This window comes from Oncorhynchus keta, chromosome 18, assembly GCF_023373465.1.
Source record: "Oncorhynchus keta strain PuntledgeMale-10-30-2019 chromosome 18, Oket_V2, whole genome shotgun sequence".
Classification (NCBI taxonomy): domain Eukaryota; kingdom Metazoa; phylum Chordata; class Actinopteri; order Salmoniformes; family Salmonidae; genus Oncorhynchus; species Oncorhynchus keta.
Genome location: NC_068438.1, coordinates 19,750,230 through 19,767,531, shown reverse-complemented (window position 1 = coordinate 19,767,531; position 17,302 = coordinate 19,750,230). Strand labels below are relative to the sequence as shown.

Sequence of the window (17,302 nt, the reverse complement as noted above, 5' to 3'; positions counted from 1 at the left end):
GGCCAAACCCCAGAAGGACTGAATTGGTTAGGCCAAACCCCAGAAGGACTGAATTGGTTAGGCCAAACCCCAGAAGGACTGAATTGGTTAGGCCAAACCCCCGAAGGACTGAATTGGTTAGGCCAAACCCCCGAAGGACTGGATTGGTTAGGCCTTGCTCAGTCACAGTCCCAGGGTAGGAGTCAAAGGTCAAACACAGTATTAGTTAACAACAGAGCCAGGAATAAGTCCTCCTCTACATGCATCTGAGAAGGATGGTCCTTTAAAACCCCATGACATACTTAAACCATCATTTAAGTGCAGTGTTGTGAGCTTGTCATTTGTTGAACAGGCAGTGAAGGTGTCAAAACTCCTAAATCAAATTGTATTGGTCACATATTTTCCAGATGTTATCACGAGTGTAGCGAAATGTTTATGTTCCTAGTTCCAACAGTGCAGTGATACCTAACAATACACACATATCAGAACGAGAGATGTCAGAGTCCGAGAATATAAATATACACTGAACAAAAATATTTTTAAAAACGCAACACGTAAAGTGTTGCTCCCGAATGTTTCATGAACTAAAATAAAAGAGCCCAGGAAGTTTCCAAAAATCACAAAAATATTCTCTCAAATTGTATGCACAAATTTGTTTACATCCCTGTTAGTGAGCATTTCTCCATTGCCAAGATAATCCATCCACCTGACAGGTGTGGCATATCAAGAAGCATGGTCATTACACATTTGCACCCTGTGCAGGGGACAATAAAAATGGGCAGTTGTGTCACACAACACAATGTTCACAGAAGTCTCAAGTTGATGGAGTGTGCAATTGGCATGCTGACTGCAGGAATGTCCACCAGAGCTGTTGCCAGAGAATTAAATGTCAATTTCTCCACTAACTTCATTTGAGAGAATCTGGCTGTACGTCCAACTGGTCTCAAGCGCAGACTACGTGAAACCACACCAGCCCAGGACCTCCACATCTGTCTGAGACCAGCCACTCTGCCCGCTGATGAAACTGTGGGTTTGCACAATCGAAGAATTTCTGCTCAAACTGTCAGAAAACGTATCAGGGAAGCTCATCTGCGTGCTTGTCATCCTCACCAGGGTCTTGACCTGACTGCAGTTCAGAGACGAATCCAACTTCATTGAAGGTGAGCATTTTCCCACAGGCACTCTGGAGAAGTGTGCTTTTACAGATTAATCCCAGTTTCAACTGTACTTTGCAGATGGCAGACCTTGTGTAGGCGAACAGTTAGCCAATCCCAATGTTGTGAACAGAGTGCGCCATGGTGGTGGTGGGGTTATGGTATGGACATGCATTAGCTACAATGTCCCAGTTCTTCCATGACCTGCATACTCAGACATGTCACCCATTGAGCATGTTTAGGTTGCTCTGGATCGACGTGTATGACAGTGTGTTCCAGTAATATCCAGTAACTTCGCACAACCATTGAAGAGGAGTGGGACAACATTACACAATCAACAGCCTGATCAACTCTATGTGAAGGAGATGTGTCGTGCTGCATGAGGCAAATTGTGGTCACACCAGATACTGACTGGTTTTCTGATCCACGCCCCTCTGGGGTAACTGTATTCCCAATTTGAAATCCATAGATAAGGTCCTAATGAATTGATTTAAATTGACTGATTTCCTTAAATGAATTGTAACTCAGTAAAATCTTTGAAATTGTTGCATGTGGCGTTGATATTTCTGGTCAGTGTATATGATGGTGTGTATAGACATATTAATAGAAATGGTGTGTACAACAGTTATATAGGATGAGCCTTGACTTGGTTACAGTATGAAGTGGGTAAAACACTATGGAAACATTAAAGTCACCAGCTTTTAATGACTATTGACTATGTACACAGGTCATAACTCCTGTCCTCTCTGCAAATGAATGACTGGTGAGTACACAGCTGTGGATAAGGTAGAGGAAGGGGTTGTCGTTTCTTTTACCATTTTGGTTCTCAACCAAAGAGTAATCAAATGTGAAAGCATTGACCTAAGGTGTGAGAGAATGGTTTCCGGTAAGATTGGAGGCATAGTTGAGGATAGCCTCGTTCTCATGCTATTTATAAAGATAATTTTGTGAATCCAGGTGAGAGTCAAGTCTGGTATAACGTTACTGCATTAGTGTGTCAATTAAAACACTATGTTCATTGGTAAATTGGTTGACTCGAGACTACTTACCACGTGTTCTTATCTAATAACATACACCCTTTCAAAGTACAGGAAAAACTTGATTAATGTTTGCACTGCTTGCTTGACTTACTACTAAAGATCTATTGAAATGTTGTCTGGTTGTGTTTAGCTCTATGGCCTTGATAGGTTGGGGATAAAAACGTGTAGTTCCGCTTATATAACCAAAGCACATAGCAGAGGAGTTAGTACAGTAGAAGGGGAGAAACACTGCCCTACTTTCTTCCACACTGATCTAGCAGCAGCACTAGAGAGAAGAGAACAGGGAGGGAACGAGGGGGCCTCTGAGTGTAGGAGTGCCAAGCATGCACGTGGTGAAAGGGGCGGTCCCCGTTGCAGATGGGGCGTGGTCAACTTGGACACGTCACCAGCAACAAGCAAAAAAAACATTCAGCGATTAACCGAAGGTTTCTTTACTAGCCATGTCCTATCTAGCCTACATTTCAGTTTAAAAAGTGTCATGTACGAAATCACATACATGTAATGGTGTATTCATACAGCAATTTTAGGAATTCAATAGATTGAGCGCCACAGGAGCAGAGAGGGAAACCTGAATCTGTCATATGATCCCCTGATATGTCAGGTCAGATGATGTAAAACGTCTTCAGCACTCGCGTCGCCACCGCCCTTAACTGAGATGAGTTTTTTTTATGTAAAATAATGAAGAAGCTTACTATACGACTTGAAAAGTCGTCGCTAGATGTTAAACTTACATGGTTTGGCCGAAAGCTCATAGTTGGAAACAGTGCTGCAAATAAACACGATCGTTTCAAGATTTGATAGAAGGCGCGTCGATCGACGAGTTTGTAATGCAGTAGAATTCACATGGCTACATTGTGTCCTGTCACACATCCAAATGATATATTTGTAGCCAACTTCTTAGCACAATGATCCAATCTGAAATAGGCTACTATTTGAAATCACACCTCCAATTGCTCAAGACATTTGAGACAAGGACGTCTGATTAGTCACGACCCCCAACGCAAACAAAGGCAATTACAAATCAACTGTGCACTTAATCTTACATTATGAACCAAATGTTTAATTATGAATTTAAAAAATGACTGAGGTTAAATCCATGCAGATTATCTTTTCACAGGAGAATAATCTTACAGATTTGACACATCTAAATAACGAATTAGTTTGATCCTTTCAAATCGTAACGTTGAAAGCATCTAAAAAAAAAAACGATAATTGATTGTAATCTTTACATACCACGTGCCTTCTGTTGTTGCTGGGCTTGCAATTCCAAAAACTTGGCTGCTTCTAAAAGCGTCTCGATGCTCATTTCTTCTACGTATTGGAAACTAAATGTTACAAGCAAAAATTAAGCGAATGTTACAGGCTATGCACTTTTATTTTTCAGTGTAAGGATCCAGTACTTCAGTCAGCAAAATTGAAGAAAAAGGTAATCGGATACCCCTCGTAGAAACTCTTCCACATACGTAGAGGAGTTGCAACAAGATGGCGCTGAGTATAGTAGGTAACAAATCAGGGCCAAAAGCATACAATATAAGACCGCCCACACATGTATTCCCTCCCATACACTAAAATAACAAATAAAACACGACATGGAGTATTGAAATTACTTGACATACTGGCATTGAATTTCATTATGCTACAACACAAACTACACGTTTTCTCATCACAAACTACACGTTTTCTCATGGATTCCTAATCCACGATTTGTCTGTGTCCGTTCACGACAACACGTTTATATATTATTAACATATCATTGCCTAATAGCTAATCACCAGCCGAGAACAACAAAGTATTGAGCTTGCAAACTAGTAGAGTAGCCATCATTCTCATATTATGATCCGGTCTCTGGGTCAGTGGCCTGAGCAACCAGCCATCATTGACCGAGGTAGTTTGTGTGTATGCATTGATATGTAGGCTACGTGTGCCATTATTTTTTTAAATACATTTCTGTCCTTCAGCTGTTCTAGTCTAATTATGTTCTGTATTATGTAATGTTTCCTGTTTTGTGTGGACTCCAGGAAGAGTAGCTGCTGCTTTTGCAACATCTAACGGGGATCCTAATAAAACACAAAATATTTGCCACCATACATGTATTAGTCATCACAAATGTCTGTTTAACGTAATGTAAAGGGAAACTTTACACTTGTCATTTATTGACCGTGTTGCAAACATTTTCTGTAGTTGTCATCATAAAGGTACAAGTAGTCAGACAAAGGGCATGGTGGAATGGTTCATTAATAAACAAGGTGGTACTGGGCAGGGCGGCTTGAAACAAGAGCAATTAAAAGCTTGCTATATAAAGAGATGGTACGCTTTTCTCTCCACATGGCGCAAGGTCGTGGACACTCGGCCAACTGTCTGGCTGTTGGGTGAGTAGTCATTTTCCTCAGTTTAACTCTGAGCAGTAACTGCTCTGTTACTTTGTGGACAGCATACCTCTTGCACTTAGGTAATTAACAATCATGTATCGTTATGCTTGTTTGTGGGTTTTACTGGATTGACAGCTATTTTCAACTGTTTTCCAAGACCAAGGATACCATAAATCCAAACCAATCATTTAAGTGGCACCTCTTGTGAATGGAAGCAACCATGATGTATCAAAAATCACTGACCTCCCATGATTCTCACACACATGAACTGATCAAGTCAAAGTCCTGCTGTGTATGCAGTGGTGACCTCTCATTCAGGGCAGGTCACCTGTTTTGAGCCCCACATATGTAGCGCAAAAAAATAAAATTATATGTATGTAACCGATGTGAAATCGAGCCCAGGCGAGGAGAGAGACAGAGGCTATACTGTTACACATACACACCACATTTTGGGGGGCTTGATATCTACGGCAGCTTTGATTGTACTGATCATGTCAACATCTTACTTTCAAAGTCTTAGCTACCAGTCATCATTAATCAAGTCGATAATCTACTGGCAAATCCTTTTAAATCCTTGTCATATGAAGAGAAATGATAGATAAAACATATCCGTGCTCATCGGTCAAAGATTACACAACAAATTGGAAATTGCAAGTTCAACAATCAGTCGTCTGGAAGGAATCGCGCTGCGCCACCTTCACAAGGCGAGTCCAAAAATGACCTGTATGCTGTTGCATAAATTATGTAATATGCAAGGGAGATATGTATACTGTAGCTAAGCAAGTAATACTAAGTGTATGTTGTGTAGTAAGATGTTAGTAGCCCATGTGCCTTAGCCTAATAATTGTCTATTTTCACCAATGCGGTATTGTAAACATAATTTGTGGCCGGTGTCTGCTTGTTTGCCAACTTTTTTTGTACAGATTTTAGTGCTACTGATAGTAGTGGAGGCGTGCAAATTCAGTACACATTATTTAACGCGTCAAATGTTATTACGACGTACCTTTTTTGAACGCCATTTGGGTCTTTGCATGTCAATGTGCCTCACCCTAAATTGTCTATTTTCACCTTAATTTCACCTGTTTTAGAGAAATGTAATAATTGAATATTGTAAGAGCTTTCAATGTTTATATGCCCCCTTTACTTATCTTACGGTTCTGACTTGTTGTACAGGGAGTACACTGTAAGAGCGGCCCATGTTCTGAATTCTGTCGTTGTAAAAGTGTTGAACAAATAGTTATGACTATGTCCATCGTCGCTCGCTCATTAATGTCTTAATTGAAATTACAGATTGCCTCATCTGCTTGTCATTCCCTTATTCCATAGTTTGTACATCTCAATTGTCAGTAGAAACCACATTTGATTAAGCAAATCAACCATGTTTTTTTAAAGGCCGTAAATGAGGCTGAATTAATTGTTTCTCTGCCAGTGGTAGACCTGATCACCGACAACGATGAGGCAGCCTATAGGGAGGAGGTCAGAGACCTGGCCGGGTGGTGCCAGAATAACAACCTATCCCTCAACGTAACCAAGACTACGGAGATTATTGTGGACTACAGGAAAAGGAGCACCGAGTACGTCCCCATTCTCATCGACGGGGCTGTAGTGGAGCAGGTTGAGAGCTTCAAATTCATTGGTGTCCACATCAACAACAAACTAGAATGGTCCAAACACACCAAGACAGCTGTGAAGAGGGCACGACAAAGCCTATTCCCCCTCAGGAAACGAAAAAGATTTGGCATGGGTCCTGAGATCCTGCAACATTGAGAGCATCCTGACCGGTTGCATCACTGCCGGCAATTGCTCGGCCTCCGACCGCAAGGCACTACGGCCCAGTACATCACTGGGGCAAAGCTGCCTACCATCCAGGACCTCTACACCAGGCGTGTGTCAGAGGAAGACCCTGAAAATTGTCAAAGACCCCAGCCACCCCAGTCGTAGACTGTTCTCTCTTCTACCACATGGCAAGCGGTACCGGAATGCCAAGTCTAGGACAAAAAGGATCCTCAACAGTTTTTACCACCAAACCTTAAGACTCCTGAACAGGTAACCAAATGGTTACCCGGACTATTTGCATTGTGTGCCCCCCTAACCATTCTTTTACACTACTCTCTGTTTATCTTATATGCATAGTCACTTTAACCATACCTACAACATGTACATACTACCTCAATAAGCCTGACTAACCGGTGTCTGTTTATAGCCTTGCTACTATTATTTTCAAATCTCTTTTTACTGTTGTTTTATTTCTTTACTTACCTACACACAGTTTATTTTCTTCTTCTCCGCACTGTTGGTTAGAGCCTTTAAGCATTTCACTGTAAGGTCAACACCTGTTGTATTCAGCATTTCACTGTAAGGTCAACACCTGTGGTATTCGGCGCACGTGACAAATAAACTTTGATTTGAGACAAGGCTCCACTGAAAGCCTGGTGTAGCAGTAGTAAGGTGTTGGGACAGCTTTATGGAGGCCCTAACAGTTTGTGGGCACCGTTTGTCACCATTATAGTGCAATTATTGTATTGTTTAGTGGCTTTGCTGGCATGCATCCCATCCTGTTTGGTATGGCAACTGCCCGGAAGGCCCTACAGATGGTGGTGCGGACGGCCCAGCGCATCACTGGGGACGAGTTCCCAGCCACGTACATGCCAGGCGGTGAGAGGCCAGAAAAATTGCCATGGACTCCAGCCACCAGAGACATGGACTGTTTACCATGTTCACATCAGACAGGCAGTATCGGTTCTTCAAGGCTCAGACCAACAGACTCCTAAACAGCTTCTATCCCCTGGCCATAAGACTGGTAAATGGCTAACTACTGCTCTCCCTCAGGTGATCCACAGGACTCTACCAACTGACACACTTACAGCCACACGCACACACCCCCTCACACCTATGCTGCTGCGATAATGATTACATTTATTACTACCATAACGCTGCTGTTCATTGATTTATATATTATTACTATCACTGAATTGTTGGGAATGAGCTCTCAAGGTAAGAATTGAATGGAAGTGTTTTACACCCGTGGTATCCTGTGCATGTGGCAAATGAACTTTGGGTCCACTGCTGGACCACTTTTCCTGGTATTTACCACTAAATCCCTGTTCAGGAAGTTTGTCTGTTCGGCTGAGACCTCATGTGACAATTGTGCGTACAGGCACACGAAATACTGGGCATCCTGCAGTAGGTTTTGTGTTAGCTAAAGTGTGTGTATGCAAAGATCATTCATTACCGACTCAAGTCAATACGACCGTCTAATTGTGATACTAAGACAGGCCACTAATAGGTGGCTACCCAGAAAAGCTATATTTCATCAACAGGATACAAGTGGATGAGCTGCAGCTATGGACTGCCCTCTTGTGGTTGCTTATGGAAGCTGCATCCTAGACAAATGTCTGGGATAGACTACCTGTGTGTAAAACACTGACTGAACATGGAAATACACAAATAACATGGTACTAAAACATACATTTATCAAAAACATTGCTCTAGTCATTACAACCTTGACAAGGAGACATGCAGTGAAACTGCTGGACCTGCAAATAAGTATATCTTACACAAACACTGGACACGACAGAACAATTACCGGTAAATTATGTTCTCAAAGTCCCTGCCTGTTTTTCTATTTTCTCGCTGAGTGAACGCGACCCAGTACTACAGGTCAACTATGTTCCATTATATCCCCAGTGGCTTGGCCACCACTCTAAGCAGAGTGTTCTTCAGGTAGGTCCACAGTTGGTTCAGCATGTCCTTGTTTTGGCCTTCCACCCATTGGATCTCCACAGCAACGTCCTGCTCCTCAGCCTTCATGTTCACCAAGCACTTGAACAGGAAGTGTTGTACAACACTGGGGCTCTGTGGCTGCATCACTTCCTATCCAGTGGTACCGACTTCTTCTTCCTGTGTTTCAGCAGGTACTTCCTGTGGGGTGGTTTCCTGTTTGTGTCGTGGTGGGTAGTGCTGTCTGTGCCAATGTGATATTGGGTGTTGTAGAGGTAGGAGAAGACTCCATGATGACATCCTCCACTGTTCTCTATTGGGACACAGCTGACCCGAGAGTTGGCTCCATCTGCCTTGTTGGTCCCGGACTGTGGAACACTGCCTGGCCCCTGTGCTGCTGTGGGAGTGTAAATCTGTGGGAGTGTAAAGCTATACGGGATGTGTGTAGTGGAGTGCTGCAGGCTCTGTGGGTGCTGGGCTGTGGCTGAGGAAAGAGTGGTGGAAGTACCACTGGGGGGCACTCTGGGCAGCTGAGGTGTCAGCCTTGGTCTCTGCGTCTCTGTCTCCTGTGGATCCAGGTGTTCTCCACAGCTGTCAGGAACAGACTCTGCTCCTTCCTCCCACAAGGGACACGCTTGTGTAGCACCTGCAGAACACAGATGGAACAGTTGCTGTGTATTTTGAGTCTACAATCTATGATTTGTATACCTCTGTTGGAGAAATTGGGTTAGGGTGTGTGCTTCCAGAAAAAGTATGTCCATGAATGAGTTGTGTACATGTAAATGCTTAGTTGTCTGTGTGTGGCTCCTAAGTGTGTGTGTGTGTGGTGCTTGCTGTATGTGTCAGGGTTTTTTCTGCACAGACAAGTATTGGGCGGGTCACCTAAGTGTTTTTTCAGGTGGACTAAGTCCAAACAGTAATACAAAAGTGTATGTGAACAAAAACATTTTTTTTTTTGGGGGGGGGGATTGTTTTTTAGCGTAAATATGAAATGACTAAAACCAGATAGATAAGGGACCTATATTTGTTGTTTAAGATCAACATTGAAAACTTAATGACATTTCCTTAATGTTTGAGCATGAGAACAAGCTCGTGTGGCCTACCACTTCGTGGCTGAGCCGTTGTCACTTCACAATAACACCACTTACAGTTGACCAGGACAGCTCGAGCAGGGCAGAAATTTAACAAACTGACTTGTTGGAAAGTTGGCATCCTGTAAATGTTTGTCTATGGAGATTGCATGGCTGTGCACTCAATTTTATACACCTGTCAGCAACAGGTGTGGCTGAAAAAGCTGAATCCACTCATTTGAAGGGGTCCATACGTGTATAGTACATTAATCCCACTAATGCAACAAAATGTGAAAAAAGCTAAAGGGGGTGTGGACTATAGGTATACACAACTGAAATATTTTATTAAAGTAATTTGAGTAACTGATGGTTAAATGGGCAGTCACTACCATTATGGGACATTCATTCGTGGTTCTATTGTGTTATAGCATTTAATGTAATTTAAAACAAAATCGAATCCAAAATGTGACTTTTACAACAAAAGAATGAACCGGAACAGACCTCAGAAGGCACTAATAAGCCAGGGCGAAATGCATAGAATTGCAGGAAAATCATTTTAAAACAGCAAAATTCTCTCAGCTCCATGGCAAAGTGTGTATTGAGCTGCAGAAATTTTGCTTTAAAAAACAGCTACATTTGCTCTCCCCTACCAAGATTGGTGCTTTAAATTCTTGCCCGCAGGTCTGCATGGTCGGGACGACCACCACCTAAGCCCCCTTTTTAATCCAGAAACAACCCTGTGTGTGTTTACTTTTTAGGTCACTGAGTGTCTTCTCTAGCCAGGCAGTGATGGCCTCCACGGGCCTAGGGTTGGAGGGTCAGCCTATAGAGGAGGCCTGGGACTGCAGCAGCATGAAGGACAGTGGATTACGAGATTTCTCCAGACTTCTCCAGTTTCCTCTCCTTACTGGGGGGGAGACTGAGATGAGGGAGCTGGAAATAATGAAATATCCATTGACAGAGTGGGATTTACCCAGGTACCATTGTCATAATCTGCTTCTCTTCCGGTGAAGATGAATGTAAAACACTTATTTGGAAAATGTGAATCCACCTGCCCAGACTAATAAAGGGTGATTCATGATGACAGTGTGGAGACTGCTGGTAAATGCACAATATCAATACCCACATATACAGTATGTTGTTCAGACAGGCATGTTAGTCATAAACGAGTTCACTGGGACAGCATTCCTGAACCTGAAGGTGCTAAAAGACAAGTTTGTCCCAGTTCCACACTCATACTGCACGTCATTATATACCTGAGGCACTCAAGTTCACTCTGACCAAACGCGCACACACAAACAAGCTTAGACATTGACAACGTGAGCTGGTAAAGTCTCACTGTCCTAGTCACCATGGAAACCCCTCTGGAAGGCTGGGGTATGATGATGAAGTGAGGAGAGAAAAACAGAGGGAGGAGAAAAAGAGTAGGAGGAGAGAGGAAGTAAAATACTTCAGCTCACTCATTCTGTGTGACAATGAGTGAATGAAAGGGGGCTTGATGGAGAGCCAGAGGAAGTGAAAAGAGAGGGAGAGTCTTGGATTCCTGGAACCATTATCAGGACTCCTGTCTGTTTAGACCAGCTCACGCCACGGATGAGTCACGGCCTGCATACCTCTCTCACTGCTTTTCTCTCTCGGTCTCTTCTGTCCTTCCCCGTGACTCTGCTCTTTTTCATCTGCTGCTCATCTTATTGTCAACACATTGAATTGTAAATGCAATATCAAAATATACCACAAAGGGGCGCTCCTTCCGCATGATTTAGTCCTACGTCCCTGCAATGACATTGGCCCTGCTGTGCCTTGCCTCAGAGCTGCTACTGGTACCATGCTGCTATGGTGGAAGCATTCCTTATCTAAGCAAGTCCACACATAATGATGCCACAGGGCTCTACCTTATACAAACATACCTTATTGGTCCATAACATTTGATTTAAATGCACCCAATTGCCAGATCAGGTCTGCAATGAAACAATGCAACAATGACATTGTAATCAGTCAGACAACACGGCGAACTGACCTGCATGGAATGGAGGACTGGACTACGACCTTCAGACTGGTCCTAGATCAGTTCTCTGTTATCCTATGAGATAATGTCATTTGTGTGGTGGTATACTTACTGTATTAAAGACTAATGAAGACAGTCATGTTTAATTCACATATTCTCTTTCCATAGAAAAAAGGTTGCAGACTGGTCAATAGGAAAGAAAAAAATGGAATGTGTCTAGTCTAGACTCAGACCTGGGTTCAAATACAATTTTTTAAAATAATTTAGTTGGGCTCTATTAAGATTGCATGGATCAAAGGAACCAATAGAACATTCGCAAAACTACAAGCCCCCCCGCCCATCTGGCACTCCAGGAAAGCTAAAGCAAACAAAAGATTTCAAATAGTGTTTGAACCCAGGTCTGTCTAGTGAGTCTATACCAGCCAGGCCTTGTTATAGCTGCTTCATGTGTTTCTGATTGTTTCCCAGCCCTTCTCCCTCTGCTCAGTAAGCCCCTACAGCTCAAAGGAAGAGGAAAAAAATCTATACAATCCATCAAGGATTGCAGCCTGTCTGTACAGCACATCGTTGACATAGATACACACACATCAACGCAGTACACACACTCATATGCACGTACACACACAGATTTATACACAAAGAGATAAACATACACTCCCAGACAAAAGCACACACAGGAAAACACTTACACATGCCCATAAGCAAATAAACAGAAAGCACAGACAGGAAAGGACACCTCTCCTCATCTAGTCTGATGTGTGTACAGCTTTAAATCCACTCTCGGTCTCCATTGATTCATCTTTACTCTTTCTCTCCCTCCCTTTCAGTCTTTCTTTCTATTATTAATCTGACTCACCCACTCCCACATACACTCAAATGTGTGCTCAGTCCACACACACAAGAAAGATGGCTTTCTGTATTCTGTTTTGACCACACCTCACTCTAGTCGTCTAGCGTAGCCAGTCTGTCTGTTTCTCCCTATCTAGCAGCCAGTCAGCCCCATTTGTCCAACTAGGACTCAAGCCCGGGAAATCAGCTGAACAGAGCCTCAGCATGGCTCCCCAGATAATAGGCCATTATTCAATTACTGACCACAAACAGACAGATCAGCAGAAGAGAGATGGCCATTTAACCATTTAACCTAGACAGGGATAGCCCCACCCCACTTTTCCTCTCCCTGTGGGGCCACCAGAACCTCAATACCAGGGTCTCTTGTTCCTGTTGACTTCTGACCCCTGCTGTAAATCTTCTGACTGGCTGCATGCCAGACACACCCCCTGTACTGGGCCCACAGTGTCACATGACAGTCAGAGAATAGAGACCAACACCAAAAGCTAGAAGGCCATGAAATAGCCTGGCCTCCCCTTAACGCTCTCTCTTTGATTCTCTCATGTCTTGTTCCCTCTATTTTTCTCCCCAAGTTTCCTTTTATGGTCTTTGTACCTTCATTCACTCTCTCTCCATCATCCTTGATCTGTCTCTCTCCCCCTCCCTCGCTCTGTTGTGAAGGCATCTGATTCTGTCCATGTGCCTGGTGAGACTCACTTACTGCATTTCACATCAGTCAGATGTGTGATCTCAGAGCTATTTATTGAATCACCAGGATGTGTTAAAAACACAGGCTGTGATGCCACAGAGGAGCTAGTTACTAGTACACAGGTGTCTGCTCTAGTAATCCATGGGTTAAGTAGGCCACAGACACATGTACACTCACCAACACCCAGTCATATGCACAATTCATACATAGACAGACAGACAGACCCCCCTCCCCCAGGTGTGGGGTCATCCACACACTCCGCCCCAGTCTGCCTGGTAATGATGCAGTGCTCCACTGTGTAAAGAGAGAAGAGGAGAGGGCAGTAAAATGTAGGCCAATCTTTCTGCTCAACTGCCTTTGTGGTGAAAGGCAAACGAGATTACACAAAGACCAAAGAAGTCCTTCAGATACTGTAACACTCCACTTCCCACCCCCACGCCTCTCTAGCTCCCTTTAACTCTCGCTCTTATTCCCAATATTACCAGCTTTCACACTCTCACATTGATCTCTATGATGCTCTCTCTCATCTCATTCTATCACTCCTTCAGCGGCCCAAAAGCCTAATGGCATGGCGTGCATGTGCACACACTCCTGCCCCAGCAATGGTTGCCTGGATACAGCAAATTAGGGTAGGGACACAAACATCTCCCCAGAGGGCGGGTTGAGTGCTGCCTGCGTTTTCTAAAGGATTGGTCTGGAGAGTGGAGTGGGATGGGCCGCGAATGCATTATTAAGGAAGTGTGTGGAGGTTGGGAACGTCTGGAAAAGCAGCAGGGGTATAGTTAGGACATGCCCCTAGATGACTGGGGAAGAGAGAGCGAGAACACGAGAGAGAGCGAGATGCCATGATTATGCCTTCCTCTTCTACTCTCCCACTGTAGATGAAGGGTTGGGAGAGGACCCGAGGGGTACTGCCCACACCGCCCACCAGAGCCAGCTTACCAGAACAGTAACGGCATCATAGAAACTCCAGGCCAGAGCCCAGGGCATGGTCCGTCCCTGGCAGAACTCTGTGTGGTTCACTTTGGGCACCTGGAAACAGAAACAGACCGATACAGAACATTAGACAACACTAATAGAGAAGACAACACCAACAAGCGTTAGCAATACACACATGTAGCTCTGCAGAGGCAGCATTTCCAGCATGTCCAGGTGATGCAGAGCTGCACTACGTCCTTCAAGGTGTGAACAGCACACATTTACACACAGTGGCAGAGCTGAGCACTTGTGTGAAGAGCCTCCAATAAGCATGAAGAACATGGGGGGAGACCAGTGTAAAAGACTCTTCAATAGTATTCACTGTCCACTTGATACCACCTCCCTTTTTTTATTTTATTTTATTTTATTTCACCTTTATTTAACCAGGTGGCTAGTTGAGAACAAGTTCTCATTTGCAACTGCGACCTGGCCAAGATAAAGAATCGCAGTGTGAACAGACAACACAGAGTTACACATGGAGTAAACAATTAACAAGTCAATAACACAGTAGAAAAAAGGGGGAGTCTATATACAATGTGTGCAAAAGGCATGAGGTAGGCGAATAATTACAATTTTGCAGATTAACACTGGAGTGATAAATGATCAGATGGTCATGTACAGGTAGAGATATTGGTGTGCAAAAGAGCAGAAAAGTAAATAAATAAAAACAGTATAAAAACAGTATGGGGATGAGGTAGGTGAAAATGGGTGGGCTATTTACCAATAGACTATGTATAGCTGCAGCGATCGGTTAGCTGCTCAGATAGCTGATGTTTGAAGTTGGTGAGGGAGATAAAAGTCTCCAACTTCAGCGATTTTTGCAATTCGTTCCAGTCACAGGCAGCAGAGTACTGGAACGAAAGGCGGCCAAATGAGGTGTTGGCTTTAGGGATGATCAGAGAGATACACCTGCTGGAGCGCGTGCTACGGACGGGTGTTGCCATCGTGACCAGTGAACTGAGATAAGGCAGAACTTTACCTAGCATGGACTTGTAGATGACCTGGAGCCAGTGGGTCTGGCGGCGAATATGTAGCGAGGGCCAGCCGACTAGAGCATACAAGTCGCAGTGGTGGGTGGTGTAAGGTGCTTTAGTGACAAAACAGATGGCACTGTGATAGACTGCATCCAGTTTGCTGAGTAGAGTGTTGGAAGCCATTTTGTAGATGACATCCCCGAAGTCGAGGATCGGTAGGATAGTCAGTTTTACTAGGGTAAGCTTGGCGGCGTGAGTGAAGGAGGCTTTGTTGCGGAATAGAAAGCCGACTCTTGATTTGATTTTTGATTGGAGATGTTTGATATGAGTCTGGAAGGAGAGTTTGCAGTCGAGCCAGACACCTAGGTACTTATAGATGTCCACATATTCAAGGTCGGAACCATCCAGGGTGGTGATGCTAGTCGGGCATGCGGGTGCAGGCAGCGATCGGTTGAAAAGCATGCATTTGGTTTTACTAGCGTTTAAGAGCAGTTGGAGGCCACGGAAGGAGTGTTGTATGGCATTGAAGCTCGTTTGGAGGTTAGATAGCACAGTGTCCAATGATGGGCCGAAAGTATATAGAATGGTGTCGTCTGCGTAGAGGTGGATCAGGGAATCGCCCGCAGCAAGAGCAACATCATTGATATACACAGAGAAAAGAGTCGGCCCGAGGTGAACCCTGTGGCACCCCCATAGAGACTGCCAGAGGACCGGACAGCATGCCCTCCGATTTGACACACTGAACTCTGTCTGCAAAGTAATTGGTGAACCAGGCAAGGCAGTCATCCGAAAAACCGAGGCTACTGAGTCTGCCGATAAGAATATGGTGATTGACAGAGTCGAAGGCCTTGGCAAGGTCGATGAAGACGGCTGCACAGTACTGTCTTTTATCGATGGCGGTTATGATATCGTTTAGTACCTTGAGTGTGGCTGAGGTGCACCCGTGAGCGGCTCGGAAACCAGATTGCACAGCGGAGATGGTACGGTGGGATTCGAGATGGTCAGTGACCTGTTTGTTGACTTGGCTTTCGAAGACCTTAGATAGGCAGGGCAGGATGGATATAGGTCTGTAACAGTTTGGGTCCAGGGTGTCTCCCCCTTTGAAGAGGGGATGACTGCGGCAGCTTTCAATCCTTGGGGATCTCAGATATGAAAGAGAGGTTGAACAGGCTGGTAATAGGGGTTGCGACAATGGCGGCGGATAGTTTCAGAAATAGAGGGTCCAGATTGTCAAGCCCAGCTGATTTGTACGGGTCCAGGTTTTGCAGCTCTTTCAGAACATCTGCTATCTGGATTTGGGTAAGGAGAACCTGGAGAGGCTTTGGTGAGGAGCTGCGGGGGGTGGAGCTGTTGGCCGAGGTTGGAGTAGCCAGGCGGAAGGCATGGCCAGCCGTTGAGAAATGCTTATTGAAGTTTTCGATAATCATGGATTTATCGGTGGTGACCGTGTTACCTAGCCTCAGTGCAGTGGGCAGCTGGGAGGAGGTGCTCTTGTTCTCCATGGACTTCACAGTGTCCCAGAACTTTTTGGAGTTGGAGCTACAGGATGCAAACTTCTGCCTGAAGTAGCTGGCCTTAGCTTTCCTGACTGACTGCGTGTATTGGTTCCTGACTTCCCTGAATAGTTGCATATCGCGGGGACTATTCGATGCTATTGCAGTCCGCCACAGGATGTTTTTGTGCTGGTCGAGGGCAGTCAGGTCTGGAGTGAACCAAGGGCTGTATCTGTTCTTGGTTCTGCATTTTTTGAACGGAGCATGCTTATCTAAAATGGTGAGGAAGTTACTTTTAAAGAATGACCAGGCATCCTCAACTGACGGGATGAGGTCAATGTCCTTCCATGATACCCGGGCCAGGTCGATTAGAAAGGCCTGCTCACAGAAGTGTTTTAGGGAGCGTTTGACAGTGATGAGGGGTGGTCGTTTGACTGCGGCTCCGTGGCGGATACAGGCAATGAGGCAGTGATCGCTGAGATCCTGGTTGAAGACAGCGGAGGTGTATTTGGAGGGCCAGTTGGTCAGGATGAAGTCTATGAGGGTACCCTTGTTTACGGAGTTAGGGTTGTACCTGGTGGGTTCCTTGATGATTTGTGTGAGATTGAGGGCATCTAGCTTAGATTGTAGGACTGCCGGGGTGTTAAGCATATCCCAGTTTAGGTCACCTAACAGAACAAACTCTGAAGCTAGATGGGGGGCGATCAATTCACAAATGGTGTCCAGGGCACAGCTGGGAGCTGACGGGGGTCGGTAGCAGGCGGCAACAGTGAGAGACTTATTTCTGGAGAGAGTAATTTGTAGGGTTCACACTCACAATCAATATGTGGTGGGTTTCAGTGCCCCCAGAGATACATGTCAAAGGTCACGGAAATGGATCCCAGAGGAAAGAAGACACATCCCTCTATGAGAGCGCCATGTTGACCCCTAAACACTCACCAAATTAACCAAGCAGCGAGAGAGAACGAGGAAGATAGAGAAAA

At 44.6% G+C, this 17,302-nt stretch overlaps 1 protein-coding gene and 1 pseudogene across 3 annotated transcripts in view; both read right to left on the bottom strand.

Moving 5' to 3' along the window:
- The window catches only part of LOC118372747 (max-binding protein MNT-like), a 28,591-nt gene extending 24,923 nt beyond the window's left edge, over positions 1-3,668 (bottom strand). The window contains exon 1 of one of the 3 annotated variants that reach the window (XM_035758733.2): positions 3,407-3,668. In XM_035758733.2, coding sequence (XP_035614626.1) covers positions 3,407-3,479 — 73 coding nt within the window. In that variant the 5' untranslated portion in view covers positions 3,480-3,668. Of the gene's footprint in view, positions 1-2,904; positions 3,053-3,406 lie in introns of those variants that run through there. The other 2 variants (XM_035758735.2, XM_035758736.2) reach the window with 2 other exon arrangements.
- Positions 3,669-7,866: 4,198 nt separating this feature from the next.
- LOC118372743 (RNA N6-adenosine-methyltransferase mettl16-like) overlaps positions 7,867-17,302 on the bottom strand; it is a 34,419-nt pseudogene continuing 24,983 nt past the window's right edge.